General features: G+C 47.1%; 1 protein-coding gene across 1 annotated transcript in view; it reads right to left on the bottom strand.

Annotated features, from left to right (window-relative positions):
• Positions 1-16,067, bottom strand: part of ATRN (attractin) — a 154,970-nt gene that overhangs the window by 8,847 nt on the left and 130,056 nt on the right. Inside the window, exon 27 of the mRNA XM_058024020.1 lies at positions 12,051-12,158. Within this exon, the coding sequence (XP_057880003.1) occupies positions 12,051-12,158 (108 nt within the window). The remainder of the gene's footprint in view (positions 1-12,050; positions 12,159-16,067) is intronic.

Below are 16,067 nucleotides of genomic sequence, written 5' to 3'. Positions count from 1 at the left end.
CTGGATCCCTGGCAGTGCCCAAGGCCAGGCTGGACATTGGGGCTGGGAGCAGCCTGGGACAGTGGCAGGTGTTCCTGCCCATGGCAGACCATGGATGGAAAGGTGACCTTTAGAGTCCCTCCCAACCCATGAGGATGCTCAGCAACACATTCATCATCCTCCAGCCAACCTGCAGAAACAGGAGGCTGGAAAATCCATCCCAGGGGTCACCAAATCCAGCCCTCCACTAACACAGGCAATAGCACATAAAAGCACAATTCTCTGCTTTAGGAGCAGTTACACTTTCAGCCTGTTGCATCACCTCTGAGAGACCTTTCCAGATCCCCTGGTCTGGATCTCACCAGAGAGTGGTGGCAGAGTTTTAATCACTCTGCCACCAGAAACTTTCTTTTAACCTCAAATCGTTCACACTTCAATTTATTCATCTGCCTCACGTTCTTCTGTGCCTTAACCCTCTCCCTGGCCTTTAACCTGCTTTACAGCTCAGCCCTCTTTTGGATCTCAGCCCTCTTTTGGATCAACTGGAAGAGCAATACTCTGAATTCCTTCCCTGAACACAAGTACTGCCTCCTCCAGTTCTCCAAGTGCCCCTCTCTGCTCCTCGTTTTCGACCACCAGAGAGGCATTTCAGGCTCTGACAGGGCCTCTGTTGTGGTACCCAAATCACCCTGAGTCTCCTGCATGTCATAAAATAGAAAGAAACAGAAGCTGTTCATTATATAGCTCTCAGTCACAGAACTGAAGGGACTTGGAGAGGAATTTAGCTCATCTCTCAGCCCCAGGCAAGACCCTCTCTCCTCCTCTGCCCTTTCCAACTAATGAACCCTGAGTGTGCAGCAGAAACTCTCATTATGCGTCCCTGTGGGCACAATCTTCCCTTTCCTTGGAATTTTTATTTTGGTCCTCAAGGTCACACATCTTGCTCCTCTTTGCTCTCCTGGTTCCACAGCACAGAGAGCTGGGATAGGATGTAGCCCTGAGCCTCCTTCCTTCCATTGTCAACCTGCCCAGGAAACAATCAGAATCATGGAATCTTTGGATTGGGAGGGACCTTAAAGTTCATCTCATACCCTGCAGGGAGCAAGGACACCTCCCATTGTCCCAGGCTGCTCCCAGTCCCAATGTCCAACCTGGCCTTGGGCACTGCCAGGGATCCAGGGGCAGCCACAGCTGCTGTGGGCACTCTGTGCCAGAGCCTGCCCATCCTGCAGGGAACAATTCCCAATTCCCAATATCCCATCCAGCCCTGCCCTCTGGCAGTGGGAGCCATTCCCTGGCTCCTGTCCCTCCAGGCCCTTTTAAAATCTCTCTCCATCTTTCCTGGTGGGCCCTTCAGGTACTGAAAGGCTACAATTAGGTCAACCCAAAACCTTTTTATTTTTCAGGCTGAACAATCCCGAAAGAGATGAGGGTTGGTAAAGTATTGTTAATATTTCCCTGCATGGGGATCCTTATTTCTCTCAACCATGCACAGCAAGGATAATGATGCACCCAAAATCTGTCAAGCAGTTGCAAACTAATTTGGAAGGAATTAAGCACAACATCACTTTGCTGCAGCTAAGCTCCATCTTAAAACTAAAAGGGGAAAAATGGCCTATTGTCCATCAATCCAGCTTTTCCTGAGACAAGCTGCAGTTAATAACAACAAAAACTCGCCTAAAGAATCAAGTCCTGCACATTTATTTTTGACAGCCCCCGTTCAGGCACCTGTTTTCTGAACTGTGACTCATTGTGCATCTCTGAGTGCTGCTCACGGCCAGAGACAGAGCAGGGAGGGAATGACTCAGAGCAGTGAGGGATGAGGAATGTGGAATTTGAGCAGGGAGGTCAGGAGTGAGTTGAGTGACAGAATAAGGAATTTGGAATTTGAGCAGGGAGGTCAGGAGTGAAGGACACGCTGCACCCTCTGCAAGGCAGAACCAGCGCTGGAGCCAGGGACCAGCTTCTGCACTCAGGGAGGAAAATGTGACATCTCAACCAGCAGCTTCACTGTGACCTGGACTGGAGAGCTCACCAGCACCAGCCCTGCCCTGCCTGTCACCTGGTGTGACCTAGGTAGGTGTCACCAGGACACTGAGGGTCTACGGAGCAGCTGGCTGGCTTCATCAAGGGCAGTTTTGGTGGGGAGACCTCAAGAGCTCAGGTCTCCTTTCTTTGCTCACTCAAGTGGTTTCTGAGCACTCTTATCAGAGATTATGGAGTCCTCTGAGTTGAACGGGACCCACAGGCATCAGCCAGCCCAGCCCCTGCCCCTGCTCACACACCCCAAAATCCCACCTGGGCATCCCTGGAGCTCTGTCCCAGTGCTCCTGGAGCTCTGGCAGCCTCGGGGCTGTGCCCATCCCCTGGGGAGCCTGGGCAGTGCCAGCACCATCTGGGGATGAGCCTTTCCTATCTCCACCTAAACTTCTCCTGACAGAGCTCCACAGTCTCTTTTATTGCAGATCCAAGCCATTCCCCTGCAAGATTTTGAGTGAACATGGGCAGCAGAGTTCAGATGTGAGAGATGGCTCTTAAGGGTAAACTTCAAAAAGGTACATAAAATAGGTGTACTTCCAAATTTTGTAACAACCTCTATCAGACGCTTAAAGCCTGCCTCTGCCAGCAACTTCCATTCAGAGGTTTTGATAAACTCATTGTTGAATTATAGAAGTGATTCTTTTTTACTGAAGGCTTAATGGCACAATGAAGTAGACATTATTCAAATCTATTCAAATAAGGCGCATCTCTCAGACACTCAGCACCAGAGGACTGCTGTGAGAGGTGCCTGAACAGCAGAGTCCCATGGTGGGAGCAGACACAGAGGGGAGAACAAAGCCCTGGAGCTCGAGTGGGCGGGCAAAGCCCACAGTCAATGGCCATGGGCAGAGCTGAGCTGGCTGAGCCAGCAGGCCCTGCCCTGAGGCACCTCTGGTCCTCAAAGAAAAATGGACAGCTGTGCCTCCAGCACATTGGAGAGACAAATTCATGGAGCTGATCACAGAAACATAGAGTGCTTTGAGTTAGAAGCACTTAAAGCCATGGGCAGAGACACCGCCCGAAGTCCCAGGTGCTCCAAGCCCCAATGTCCAGCCTGGCCTTGGGCACTGCCAGGGATCCAGGGGCAGCCACAGCTGCTCTGGGCACCCTGTGCCAGGGCCTGCCCACCCTGCCAGGGAACAATTCCCAACATCCCATCCAGCCCTGCCCTCTGGCAGTGGGAGCCATTCCCTGTGTTCTGTCCCTCTGTTCCTTGTCCCCAGTCCCTCTGCAGCTCTCCTGGAGCCCCTGCAGACCCTGCCAGGGGCTCTGAGCTCTGCCTGGAGCCTTCCCTTCTCCAGGGGAACATTCCCAGCCCTGCCAGCCTGGCTCCAGAGCAGAGGGGCTCCAGCCCTGCAGCAGCTTGGGGGCCTCCTCTGGGCTCTCTGCAGCAGCTCCACGTCCTCCTGCTGTTGGCCCCAGGGCTGGGGCAGCTCTGCAGGTGGGCTCTCACCTGAGGGAGGGGCACAGGGACACAATTCCCACCTTGCCTTTGCCATCAGCCAGGGCTGGAGCAGCTCTGTACATGGGTTCTCACGTGAGGGTGGGGCACAGGGACAGAGTCCCCCCTCTCCTGCACTGAATCACCTGAACCCTTCCCTGCAAGGGGCTTTCCATGCTCCTCTGCAGCAAAGCAGCAATCAATGGACATGATGGGAAAACCCCAAGACCTGCAATAATCAGGTATCAAATAATAAGCAGAAAGCCAGTGAAGCCCTGCTGGCCTGGAAGCTGTGGGCAGCCCTGTCAGGGGAACAGGCAGCTCGTGGTGCTTTAAGGGTGGTGACACAGCCCCGTGTTCCCAGAGGCAGCAATAGCTGCTCTCAGCTGCTTCCCACAGATGATTTTATTGGCCCAAACCAGCACTAAAAGCCAAGTAATTCCAGTTGTTTCTGAGTTTTGATGTGTATTTAGCATGCATAAAGAGTAAACCATTATAGACATTAAAAGCAGTAAGAGACAGATGAGGTGATTTCATTAGTCCAGCTTCTCCAGCAGGATTCTCCACATGAACAGGGCCTTTCCCAGGAATTTGTCTGGGCTATTTCTAGGGGACCCAGATGTGGAATAGAGCACCTGTTCCCTTGGGAGTCAATTTCACAGCCAAATACTTTCCCCAAGTAGGTTGAATTGTGTGATGCTCAACATAAACACTTTTATTTCATCTCATTATTTCTATTTATGCTGCTTGTACTTGACAAATTCAAAAAGTTAATAATGTGTCACATAAAACTAATGGCCAGAACAATAAATATTCTGTATAATTTCACAAACCTGGCATCAGTTTTATTTAGGTTCTGTGATATACTGCCAGCATATTGCGTTTCAAGATGTATTAAAAAAAATAACATGGACAATTTTTTTCCTTAACAAGAAAACATGTTTCTGTGGTTTGATCAAATAAGTCTTACACGGTTTTCAATTTCCAGGAAGGAAATTAAAATAAAGGAAAAATCTTATGGTGGTGGATGAGAAAAGGAACATTACCCAAACAGTTCAGTTTTATTACTTGATTCCACTTGTTCAGGTGATTTCACTCTGTAGAAAAAGGGTCAAATTCCATTTGCAAGTTTTAAAATTGTGCCATTAAAATCTGAGTGAACATTCGCAAAACAAGTTACAAGCAATTTCCTATTAAAACAGATTATTAAGCTTTTAAAATTATATTCTCAGGGTAGTATGTGTGTCCTGCAAGATAGAGATGAATGAACTTCTAGCAATAATTCACAGTAAATGAGTTTAGATTAAAAATTTACATTTACCTTGTTCCTGATAGCTACCTTGGAATTTTAGAGGGGCTGGGGAATGAGCTGACTTGCTCCTAGAACTGGGTTGGTGCATGAGAGAAACTAACAAAAATCACATTCAAAGCCTCAGCTGGATGTTAGCAGCCTGAAATGGGGAACACAGATCTGAGCAGCCCGGATCTGCAGCCCACATGCCTCCAGCCCCACGGGGCCCCAGTCTGCTCCCCCTTATTTAACAACTGCTCCGTGCTGCCCAGGGCTCCTGCGAGTCCAGCAGCACCCAGCCACCAGCTTGGGGTGATGGAGAGGGATTGGTGAGGTGAATTTGGACCTCCACGGCCACCAGCTCAAAGTGATGGAGAGGGATTGCTGAGGAGAATTTGGATCTCCATGGCACCAGCTCGGGGTGAAGGGATTGGTGAGGTGAATTTGGGTCTCCAGGGCCACCAGTTCGGGGTGAAGGACAGGGATTGGTGAAGTGAATTTGGATCTCCATAGCACCACCTTGGGGTGAAGGGATTGGTGAGGTGAGTTTGGATCTCCATGGCCACCAGCTCAGGGTGAAGGAGAGGGATTGGTGAGGTGAATCTGGATCTCCATGGCACCAGTTCAGGGTGAAGGAGAGTGATTGGTGAGGTGAATTTGGATCTCCATGGCACCAGTTCAGGGTGAAAGAGAGGGATTGGTGAGGTGAATTTGGATCGCCATGGCACCCACTTAGGGTGAAGGAGACGGATTGGTGAGGTGAATGAATTTGGATCTCCAAGGCTGCTCCCCTGAAATGACCAAATCTCGTGTCACAGTTTGAGCCTGGCTACTCATAGATGCCAACACTCATCCTGCTCCTTCACTTCCCAGCCACACTTCAGGGAGGAGTGGATGAGGCCATGGGGAGCAAATCTGGGAGATATGTGCATATATATGTAAATATTTATTTTGATTTTGTACAGGTGAAGGGGCAAGACCTTTACAATTCTTTTCAAGCACTCAGCTGGTTTTTGCACAGGAAAACAAAGTAAAAAAACCCAATGAAATGGGACAGCTGGATGAAGATTGCAAACACAACACACAAAACAACTACTTGGCATAAATGAATGCAAATAAGTCCTTGATAATGCTGTTGAGAAGCTGCTGGTGTTATTAGTACTTCAATCAGAGAGATGCTCGTTAGAGGGGAAAAAATGAACTTAGAAAATCCTTCTCCTGTGGGAAGCTTCATGCTCCTTCCTCTCCTTCCAGCAAATACCTCCTTATCAGCTAAAATCAGAGTCCAACCTGCGGAAATGTTTATACAGTCTTCAAACCTAAAACTAGTTAAAATCACTTATCAGCCAAATGTTCCCTAAAATACAAGGTAGGCTTAACAGATATGTCTGCTGATCTCATGACAGCTCCCTTCCTAAGATCTATATTCCATATTACATCATGGGAGTAGAAAAAGTTTCCCCTAATTTTGCAACAGAATTCAAAACAAGGCACTGGGCACTTGTTTACTGGAAATAAACCTTCAAAAGGTGAAGGTTTTATCGGGTATTTTTGTTGCTGTTTTGGTAGGAGGAATCACAGCCAGCCTCTATGGAGTTCTAGGGCAGCTAATCCACTTTACATATCTCAGCTGCCCAGGGAATGCTCCCTTCCTACCCCTGGCATTCCTTCAAAGGGGATCCCACACTTTTCCATGCCCTAAAAAGGGGCCAGCATATGAGGAATAAACACCAAACAGAAAGTACAAGCTGGGCTGTCCTCCCTGTGTATTCCTTTGCCACCTCAATGCTCCAGGAGGGAGCCTAAAGAGTGGAAGTTGTTTTGCTGAAAACAGAGACAGCACAGACAGCCTTGGAATTCCTCTGTGTTAACATATGGAAAAGCTCCTAGAACCAGTAACTGCCAGAAAGCCCAGAAATAAGATTTTAGAAATTAAACTGCCTTTCCAAAGGGAAGCTGAGAAACCCAGAGTCTACCTTAGCCAGGTCAGGCAGAACCACACTGGCCTTTCTGATCTCAAAGGCTGCATGTGATCCATCTCCAGCAAGTGCCACAGCAGGTCAGGATTATTCCCTTTCTTTCCCCCCATTCTCTCAATTTCAACTCCTTGCTGCAGCTATTATCCTTCTGAGGACAGGAATGACTTTCAGCATACTTGTATCATCCTTGAAAAACCCTAAGCTGCTCTGTCCCCTTCTAACACATCTTGATCACACAAAAAGAAAGTGGTTCAAGTTGTGCCTCTGGGCATTTAGACTGGATATAAGGGAAAATTTCTTCATGGGAAGAGTTGTGAAGCACTGCATAGGCTGCCCAGGGAAATAGGCATCACCACCCAATGCTCAATAACCTTGTGGATGTGGTACTTGAAGACAGTTTAATGGTGAACATGGCGGTGGTGCTGTGTCCACGAATGCACGTGGTGATTTAAAGGCCTTTTCCAGCCTTATCAATTCTATGATTTGACACAGCCTGGTCATTTCTGCTTGATGAGGCTTTTGTGCATCACACCTCACGCCTGGCCTCCCTCCAAATCCTGCTCTTGCACAGAGCCCCAGTCTCAGCTCGCTGGAGCTGTCCTTGCCATGCTTACACTAACCCAGCTCACTGAAGGGGAGTAGGTTGGGAGATGTCACAAAAGCTGGTCCATCAGCAAATCTGATGGATCAAAAGCAGGTCAGCAACATGTGAAGTAAAGGGGAAGTGAGTCATCAAGAGTGACAACCAGAACGGGATAAAAGCTGTAAAAACCATCAGTTCCTTGGCCTTTAGTTCTTTGCTGAACTCCACCTGCATGAAACAGCCCAAAATCAAGCCACATGTCAAAATTAACATGAATTCACCCTGTAGAAGTGCTGGGGCTGGCAGATGCTTAATTTCAAATAATTCCTCACCCTGCAGCTTCCCCAAACCCTGCACTCTGTGGCACAGGGCTTACTACTCATTTCTCTGCCCCTTTACTGCTGGTTGCCACTTCATTGCAATATAAAAGGAATTTAACAAGGGTATCGCTCAGATGCAAAATACAAATAGACTGAAAATATATTAATTAATCTGTGGTACCCCCTACCCACTCTCAAATCAGCTCATCACTTTAGCTCTGCACTTCATGAACAGATGGGATCTTCTGGCAGCCTTTAAACCACTCAAAAGCACTTTCTCCCATAACAAAGCAAACTAATTACTAGAATAAGATGCTATTTCCCATCTATTTATTTGCTATTTTTAAGGAATCAGCTTGCTGTCTGATTCAGGATTTGTAGTGAAGCCCTCAAACAGCAGAATTAAATGCACATTGGTACAATGGTACAGAACACACTAAATGAACTTCATAAGGATTTTGCTCACCAAATGCTTCTCCCTTTCCCTTTAGGAAACTAAAGATCATGCGTGCAAAGATAATCAACACTTAGCTTCACGTGCTGGATCCCTGAACACAGCACAGCAAAGACTGCTCCAGCTCTCCTCTGAAAGATCCCAAAATATTTTTTTCCAATTTGAGGATCATTCTTTCCCACGGCAACCATTTTCTTGTTGACCTCGTGAGTGCTTTGCTCAACCTCAGCACTTGCTTGCTAGGCTGTGCATGTTTTTTCCAAGGTAACTTCTTGCCTTTAGCAACTTCAAGATAGGTGGAAATCAATGTCAAAATTATAAACTTCCCAAATTCTTTCGGGAAAGCTTCTAAGCATGGCTGCAGAGGATTACAAGACTTAGATTAATCCGATAACAAGCCCTAAAAAAGCCTGAGCTACAGCAATACCAGTTCAGACACTTGGATGAGTCCCAGGCACCCAAGGAAGTTAAACACACTTAGAAAAATAATTGCAATATTCAGCACGTCTGAACGCACAAAGAGCTGCAGAGAGAAGCCAACAGATTTTGTAATAACTAAGCAAATTTAGTGGTAGATTTGTGATTCAGTGGGTATTTGTTGAGTGGCAAATAAACCAAAGCAGCTAGTTACGTGTTGCCTAGCTGCAGCCTCTAATAGGAATTGCTTCCCTGCAGGTAAATCACTTTCTATTACTCCTAAGTACCCCAGGAAAACTACTAATTGAAAACACAGTTCTAATACTGTCCAGCTGGAAAACATTAGCTTAGGATGGAACTAGCTTGACACTGGCTGCCAACTGGCTATGGACAATGGAATAGGAAATTAATCTTTTGCAGACAAGACATACCATTTTCCACTTCTCCTTTGTAACCTTCAAATCAACTCATCATTAACCAACAGCTTTGATTCCCATGGGCAAAGAAAAGCATCACTGAATTCATGATAATGCAAGTCTGGCTTTCTTGCAATTAAAATGAAGACTCCAATTTTGACATAGTGGATGGCAGTGGAACTGGAGGGCAGATACAACATCCAGCACCACAGTAACATTTCCCTCTTTTCTTGACTAAGAGTTAAAGAACAGCCAGACCACAAAGAGAAGCACAGTTGTCCAATTCTGCATTGCCCCAGCCCATCCTCCTGCAGCTCTCTCCTGCCAAGAGCTTTTTCCCATGCAGGTGCAAAAGGCATGAGGAGAAAAACCCAAGCTGCTGGCTAGTGTTAAACCATAACACCCCATACATATTCAGACTGGTGTTTCATTTCTATTTAAATTCATTTCCATGCAGGGACCAACAGGTCAGACTATCTCAGAAGCACCATTTCCCCAAGTTGCTTCCAACCCACAACGTTCCTGAGCCTCCTCTCCTTTTGTGAAACACTCGGGCGTTTTGTGACTACTTTTATTCCCTAGCCAAGTTCTAAAAGATGAGAAGAAAAACTATATAAACCCCATCAAACCTAGTAACACTCCTTGTCATGTAGAGGCACCCTTGTTCTGCAGCCACACCTGCCAGCAGATGATGGCAGAGAGCTGGAAAGGGATGATCTTTAAGCTCCCCTCCAACCCAAAACATTGACTGATTTTATGGAGTTACCATTGGCACAACACTTCAGGTGCACATTCATCTCCTCAGCTCCAGATTACTGTACAGAGTTTGTGCCATTGCATGATCAGACCACCTCATCTGTGCCCAAAATTGATTAAGAAACATGTATCTGAGTTACCAGCACAGAGGCAATTACCAGTTCCTAATGATTTCTGGGTCTAAAATAGCATATTTCTCCACAGTCTTTCTTACTGTGCTTCAAACCAGCTTCTCCATGCATTCCAGAGGAACCCAAGGAGGCCAGACAAGATGAGGGCAGCAGAACAAGAGGAGGAATAACACACTCATCAGAACTGAAGAGATCCAGAGCTTATCCTCTCTGTAGTTTGAGTGCAGACAACTTGTCAGAGATCAAAAAGTTTAGAACAGCTTTGTTCTGGCCTGATCCCACAGGAGAGGTGTTTTTAGCTACTTCCAGACAACAGAAGAAGATGAAGGGAAGGGCCCCAGACAGACAGACTGCAACCCAAACCCATCAGCAGCCAGGCTACATCCTCCCAGATCTGCCTCCAGCCTCATGAACATCCACATGCATCCCACAGCCTTTTTAATGAGCAATGAAATAAAAGTTCAGTCTGATTTGGTGAGTAACATTCTGATTTTGCAAGGGTGGATTCCCAAGTCTTGGTGAGCTGTCAGAGGTAATGATTCCCAGTACCAGACTCATGACAGAAGCAGGGAAATTATAAAAAAAAAACAGAAAATCTGAGGATCTGGAGTCAAGAGAAAGTCAATGGGGAGGAGAACCAATCAGAGCATCCAAGGAGAGGTCCAGATACTCAATCACCTGAATTACTGAGGACCTTTGCAAATTTTACTTTACTTCACTATGCTCCAAACCAGGTACAAGACAGGATGAAAGGAAACAGCCTAATGCTGCACCAGGAAAGGTTCAGCCTGGAAATTAGGGAAAATGCCCTCCCAGAAAGGGCTGCCCAGCCCTGGCACAGGGTCCCCATCCCTGCAGGGATCTGAACATCCTGTGGTTGTGGCACTTGTGTGGGCATGGGGCAGTGCTGGCCCTGGCAGGGCTGGGGGAGTGGCTGGACTCAATGGCCTCAGAGGGATTTTCCAACCTTAACTATTCTGTGATTCCATATATTGAAAAGCTGCTTCTGCATGGTGTCCACCCAGAAGGTGGTGCAGGACACCAATCACATGGAATAGTATTAAAACTTGCCATGCCAGACCATCTTTACACACAAATAAGGAAGAGCCAAAGCTATAGAGGCAACCTTAATGCCTGCACTTGGGCCAAGACTTAAAAATTTTTACTCACCAAATAGAAGTTTTGGGGTCAGACTGCTTTCATGTGCTTTAGGTTTTTGGTTTTGTTTTTTTTTTTAAAGAATAAGCTCTCTCGTTATAGTAAGAGACTGTGAGAAACTTAGTACCTGGAGTAATCATAGAATCTCAGAGTGGTTTGGGTGGGAAGGGACCTCAGAGTCCACCCAGTGCCACCCTGCCATGGCAGGGACACCTCCCACTGTCCCAGGGGGCTCCAGCCCCAGGGTCCAGCCTGGCCTTGGGCACTGCCAGGGATCCAGGGGCAGCCCCAGCTGCTCTGGGCACCTGTGCCAGGGCCTGCCCACCCTCACAGGGAATTTTTTCCCAACATCTAATCCATGTCTGCCCTTCTTAACCTTAAAGCCTAATGAGAAAAATTTCCAAAAAACTTCAGTCTAAATAAAACAAAACAATCCAGCTGCCTTAGATGAGAAAGAAAAATAATCAATGTTTTCAGGTTCTTAATTTTTTTCTTTTTGTACAAAAGTCTGTGCTGGTCAAAGCATCACATCAAAAAGACCTTTGAATTAATTCATCACCTCTTAAATATGCTTCTACTAAAAATTCAACATGTTGTGTGTAAGAATGTGCCAGCCTGGTGTATGACCATGATTTCTTCATGCTCCTATTTGCTAATCACAAGATACATTGGAATATATATTTGTTATCAGAAATATGTTAACATTATCCAGTACACAGACATGATTATATTCACACTTGTCTTGAGATATCACAGGGAAGGGTTTCTATTTGCAGCACCTACAACTATTTCCAGCCCAGTGCTCTCTGGTGTAAAGCTGAAATTCTTCTCTATTTCAAAGCATAAAAACTAACAAGGTACACCCAACACTTCAAACCCAGCATCAGCGTAACATTAATCTGAACCAGCCCAAGAGTTATCAGTGAATACCTGAAGGGATAAAAGCAAATTAAAATGGTGCCTGTTGGACCTCCTGGACTTAGAGTTTCTTGCAGGTATATACAAAAATGAGAGGATTTGGGATTGCTGTGTAAAGCATCTCTGGTTAATCATGGTGAGGACCACCCCAAAGGCCCAGCTCTCACCTTTATGCTCCCCCCGATGAGATCTGGTGGCTCCTCATCTGTTTCTAAGGCAACGTTGATGGAGGCGAAGGGGCGACTTGCCATCTGTTGCATCTCGCGCAGGAGTTGCTAATTTATCAAACAGAAAAATATTATCATCATATTGTTCTGACACAAAGATGGAAGACAAATGTATCTAAAAGGTTTTGCCCAATACAAAGGGACATCAATGAATATGGAAAAATAACCTCCAGGGGCTTTAATGGCCTTAACAATACAGATAATGGTAAATATTCACATTACCACAATTTAACAAGTTATTGGAAGTAAAGCTGAATGTGAGCCTGACACGTCTGGAAGGGAAAACGATCTGACTGAGTCTCCATAAAGCAGTTATTTACTTTTTAAGCTATTGTTTGTCATCACCTGTCTGATTCCCATTCCATAGGATTTGTGGGAAACATTTTGAAATTAAACTAGCAGCAGTGTGTAACTACTGTAAGAATGAAGTTGCTATTTTTTATAACAGCACCATCAAAACACTGTCAGGTTTCTATTGAATAATCCCCTTTTTTTATTGTTTCCTTGCTGAATACAGAAAATGGCAATCATGACCTTATTGCAAAATGTTTTATTAAAATAAAAAACCTTTTCCTGGGCAAATCCCCACAATCTCTCATGACACAAGGCATCTCTTTATTGTGCTCTTAAGCCCTTCTAAGCATTTCGATGCAGCTTCCCCTTTTTTAACACACAAAAACCAGATACTTTCTACACAGCTGGGCTGGAAACAGCATTTCAGTTTTAGCTGAGCTGTGGACACACTTCTTGTTGGCTCCAGTGACTAATGTCTGATGGTGACAACACAGCCTGACAGGGGAGGCAGAAGCCAGAATTCCATGAGGCAAGGGGTCCAATGGGACTCAGTGTCTCTGTTTAATAAGAGAAAAGGCAAACACTTTGTGCAGCATGAGAAAACCCAGTGCTCTTAACCTTAAATGCAGGAACTGCCCAATGCTCTGACACAGATTTACACATTTACCATCACTACTTATTACAGCAACACCAGTTATCCTCTGTTTTTAAGCTGGACTGAGGCACCACCAAATGCTCTCTACAACTCTTGTCATTGCCACCTGCATTTTCCCATTAATTCTGGACAATCTGACACTCCAAGCCCAAAGTGATCATGTACAGCACTCAAAAACCCCATAGAAAACCCCACAAAATGCACTGTGCCCCAATATCCCCACGTAGCACACAAGAGGGTGAAAGGAATTTGCTGTTCTCCAACAACATTGTTTGGAACTGATTCCCAGAACCACTCAGTCCCAGAATGGTTTGGATTGGAAGGGACCTTAGGGACCATCCAGTGCCACCCCCTCCCTGGGCTCAGGCCCTGCCTGTGGCTCTGGGGCCATGGCTGGGCCTGGAGCAGAGCCTGGGCCTGCTCTGAGCCCTGCACAGGGACAGACTGGGACACACAGGGACAGACAGACAGGGACACACAGGGACAGACTGGGACACTGAGGGACAGCCAGGGCTGAGGCCCCTCTCAGCTGGGGCTCCTCTCCAGCTGAGCAGCCCCAGCTCCCTCATGCTCCAGGCCCTTGTTCAGCTGGGCAGCCTCTGCTGGCCCTGCTCCAGGACATCCATGTCCTCCCTCCGTGCTGAGGATCCAGAGCTGGACACAGCACTCCAGAGCTGTCCCCAGGCTGGGCACAGGGGCAGGATCACTCCAGAGGTGCCCCAGGGCTGGGCAGAGGGGCAGGATCACTCCAGAGGTGCCCCAGGGCCGGGCAGAGGGGCAGGATCATTCCAGAGGTGCCCCCAGGGCCAGGCACAGGGGCAGGATCCCCCCACCCTGCTGGCACTGCCCTTCCTGCTGCCCCCAGGGTCCCAGGGGCTCCTTGGCCCCCAGGACCTGCTGGCTGCTCCTCCCCAGGTGCAGAACCCTGCATTTGTCCCGGTGGAATTTCAGCAGGTTCCTCTCTGCCCATCCCTGCCAGCTGTCAGGTGCACCTGAAGGGCAGCACAGAGGGGCTCCTGCCACCTCTGTGTCACTGGGAACTGCCAAGGAGCCACCCAGCCCACCCCAAATCACTGATGGACCAAACAGCACTGTGCCCAGTACAGAACCTAGGGGGACACCACTGGAGACAGGCCTCCAACCAGACCCTATGCCACTCATTGCCACTCTCTGGAACCTTCTATGGCCTTTGCTTTGCCAAATCACCTATAATTTTGAGACTCTTTCACTGCAGAGGACTGTCTGTAACTTGGGGGTGCAGGAAAGGCATGATGAGGGCAATGTAGATAAGCTTGGAGGGGGTGTATGAGCTTCTATGGCTCTCAGTCTAGCTAAAAAAACCTGAGATTTTACTGCCATAAAAGGCATGTGGTAAAGTTTTCCTTAATTTTTGAAAAAAAAAAAAAGAAAGGGGAAAAAAAGGCATTTTGAGCAGATTGTAGATACTGTCACAAAACAAAAACCCAACAAATCCACACAAATGGAGTGTTCGTAAGCAAACTTGTGTGTAACTCACACTTGGGAAAAGGACACGAGGAGTGCTCGGGTATTTAAAGCACACCAGCAGATTGCAGACGAAAGCAAGTGTGAAACAGATTGCTGGGTTGTTGTTCCTGTAATTGTCCCCTTCAGCTATCGCAGAGTGCTTTGTTTAATGGCTATAAAATCAATGAACAAGCTGTCCTGATGAAGATGTCCAAAAGACTGACGAACTAAAAGCTATTAGTTCTTCAAAGGAAGTTATTTTACTAAAGAAAATGTGCAATTTGGCAACATGACTCCTAGTGAAGTCAAAAGTAGCTTTGAGAATATAGAACCACAGGATGGTTTGGAACGGAAGGGATCCCAAAGATTATCCAGTCCTACCCCATGCCACAGACAGAGACACCTCCCACTGTCCCAGGCTGTTCCCAGCCCTGTCCAGGCTGGCCCTGAGTGATTTCAGGGATGGGAAAGACACAGCCCCTCTGGGTACCTGTGCCAGGGCCTGCCCACCCTGCCAGGGAACAATTCCCAATTCCCAAGGTCCCATCCAGCCCTGCCCTCTGGCAGTGGGAGCCATTCCCTGGCTCCTGTCCCTCTGTCCCTTGTCCCCAGTCCCTCTGCAGCTCTCCTGGAGCCCCTGCAGGCCCTGCCAGGGGCTCTGAGCTCTGCCTGGAGCCTTCCCTTCTCCAGGGGAACATTCCCAGCCCTGCCAGCCTGGCTCCAGAGCAGAGGGGCTCCAGCCCTGCAGCAGCTCCGGGGCCTCCTCTGGGCTCTCTGCAGCAGCTCCACGTCCTCCTGCTGTTGGCCCCAGGGCTGGGGCAGCTCTGCAGGTGGGCTCTCACCTGAGGGAGGGGCACAGGGACACAATTCCCACCTTGCCTTTGCCATCAGCCAGCTCTGTACATGGGTTCTCAAATGAGCATAAAAATGCCCAAAGCAGATGAAATCAGAGGTCCAGGATGCAAGCAAAGCAGCAAATGCCTAAGGGAACATCCTTTTCCTAGCACCAGCTCCTGGTGTAGCACAAGTCATGTTATGAAGTTCCCCCTAAAAATTAAGAACTAATTTAAGAAATAATTGTTCTAGAACTTTAATGCCACAGTTTACCCCAAGGCTTGCACCATGCCTGTTTAACCCAGACACAAATCAATACTTCAGTATTTGTTTGGTGTGTCAAAATTTTAATTAAAAGATTTTATGATGCTGTAAGGGAGAAAATGTGATTTTTCTCCAGTCAAGAGGCTGAGCATGGCTTTACAAGTCGGCAGCTGTTAACATCTAAATACTCCAGAACCTGCCTTTCTCTCATTCCTAAAAATGGGCTTTCTGAGGTTTCAGATAATGAACCTCAATACTCTTTCAAGCAAACCCTGGTTTTCCAGATGACACGATTAATAGGACAACCTGGGAATATTTTAAATCACTTAGGCACAAAGAGGATTTTAAAGGCAAAGTGTTTGACAGCTTGCAAAGAAATCACATCAAAAAGCCTGTCTTGGAATACACCTCTGGCCTTTAATATT

This window comes from Melospiza georgiana, chromosome 5, assembly GCF_028018845.1.
Source record: "Melospiza georgiana isolate bMelGeo1 chromosome 5, bMelGeo1.pri, whole genome shotgun sequence".
NCBI lineage: Eukaryota > Metazoa > Chordata > Aves > Passeriformes > Passerellidae > Melospiza > Melospiza georgiana.
Note: the sequence above shows the minus strand (reverse complement) of the source record. Positions and strands in the feature narration are given on the sequence as shown.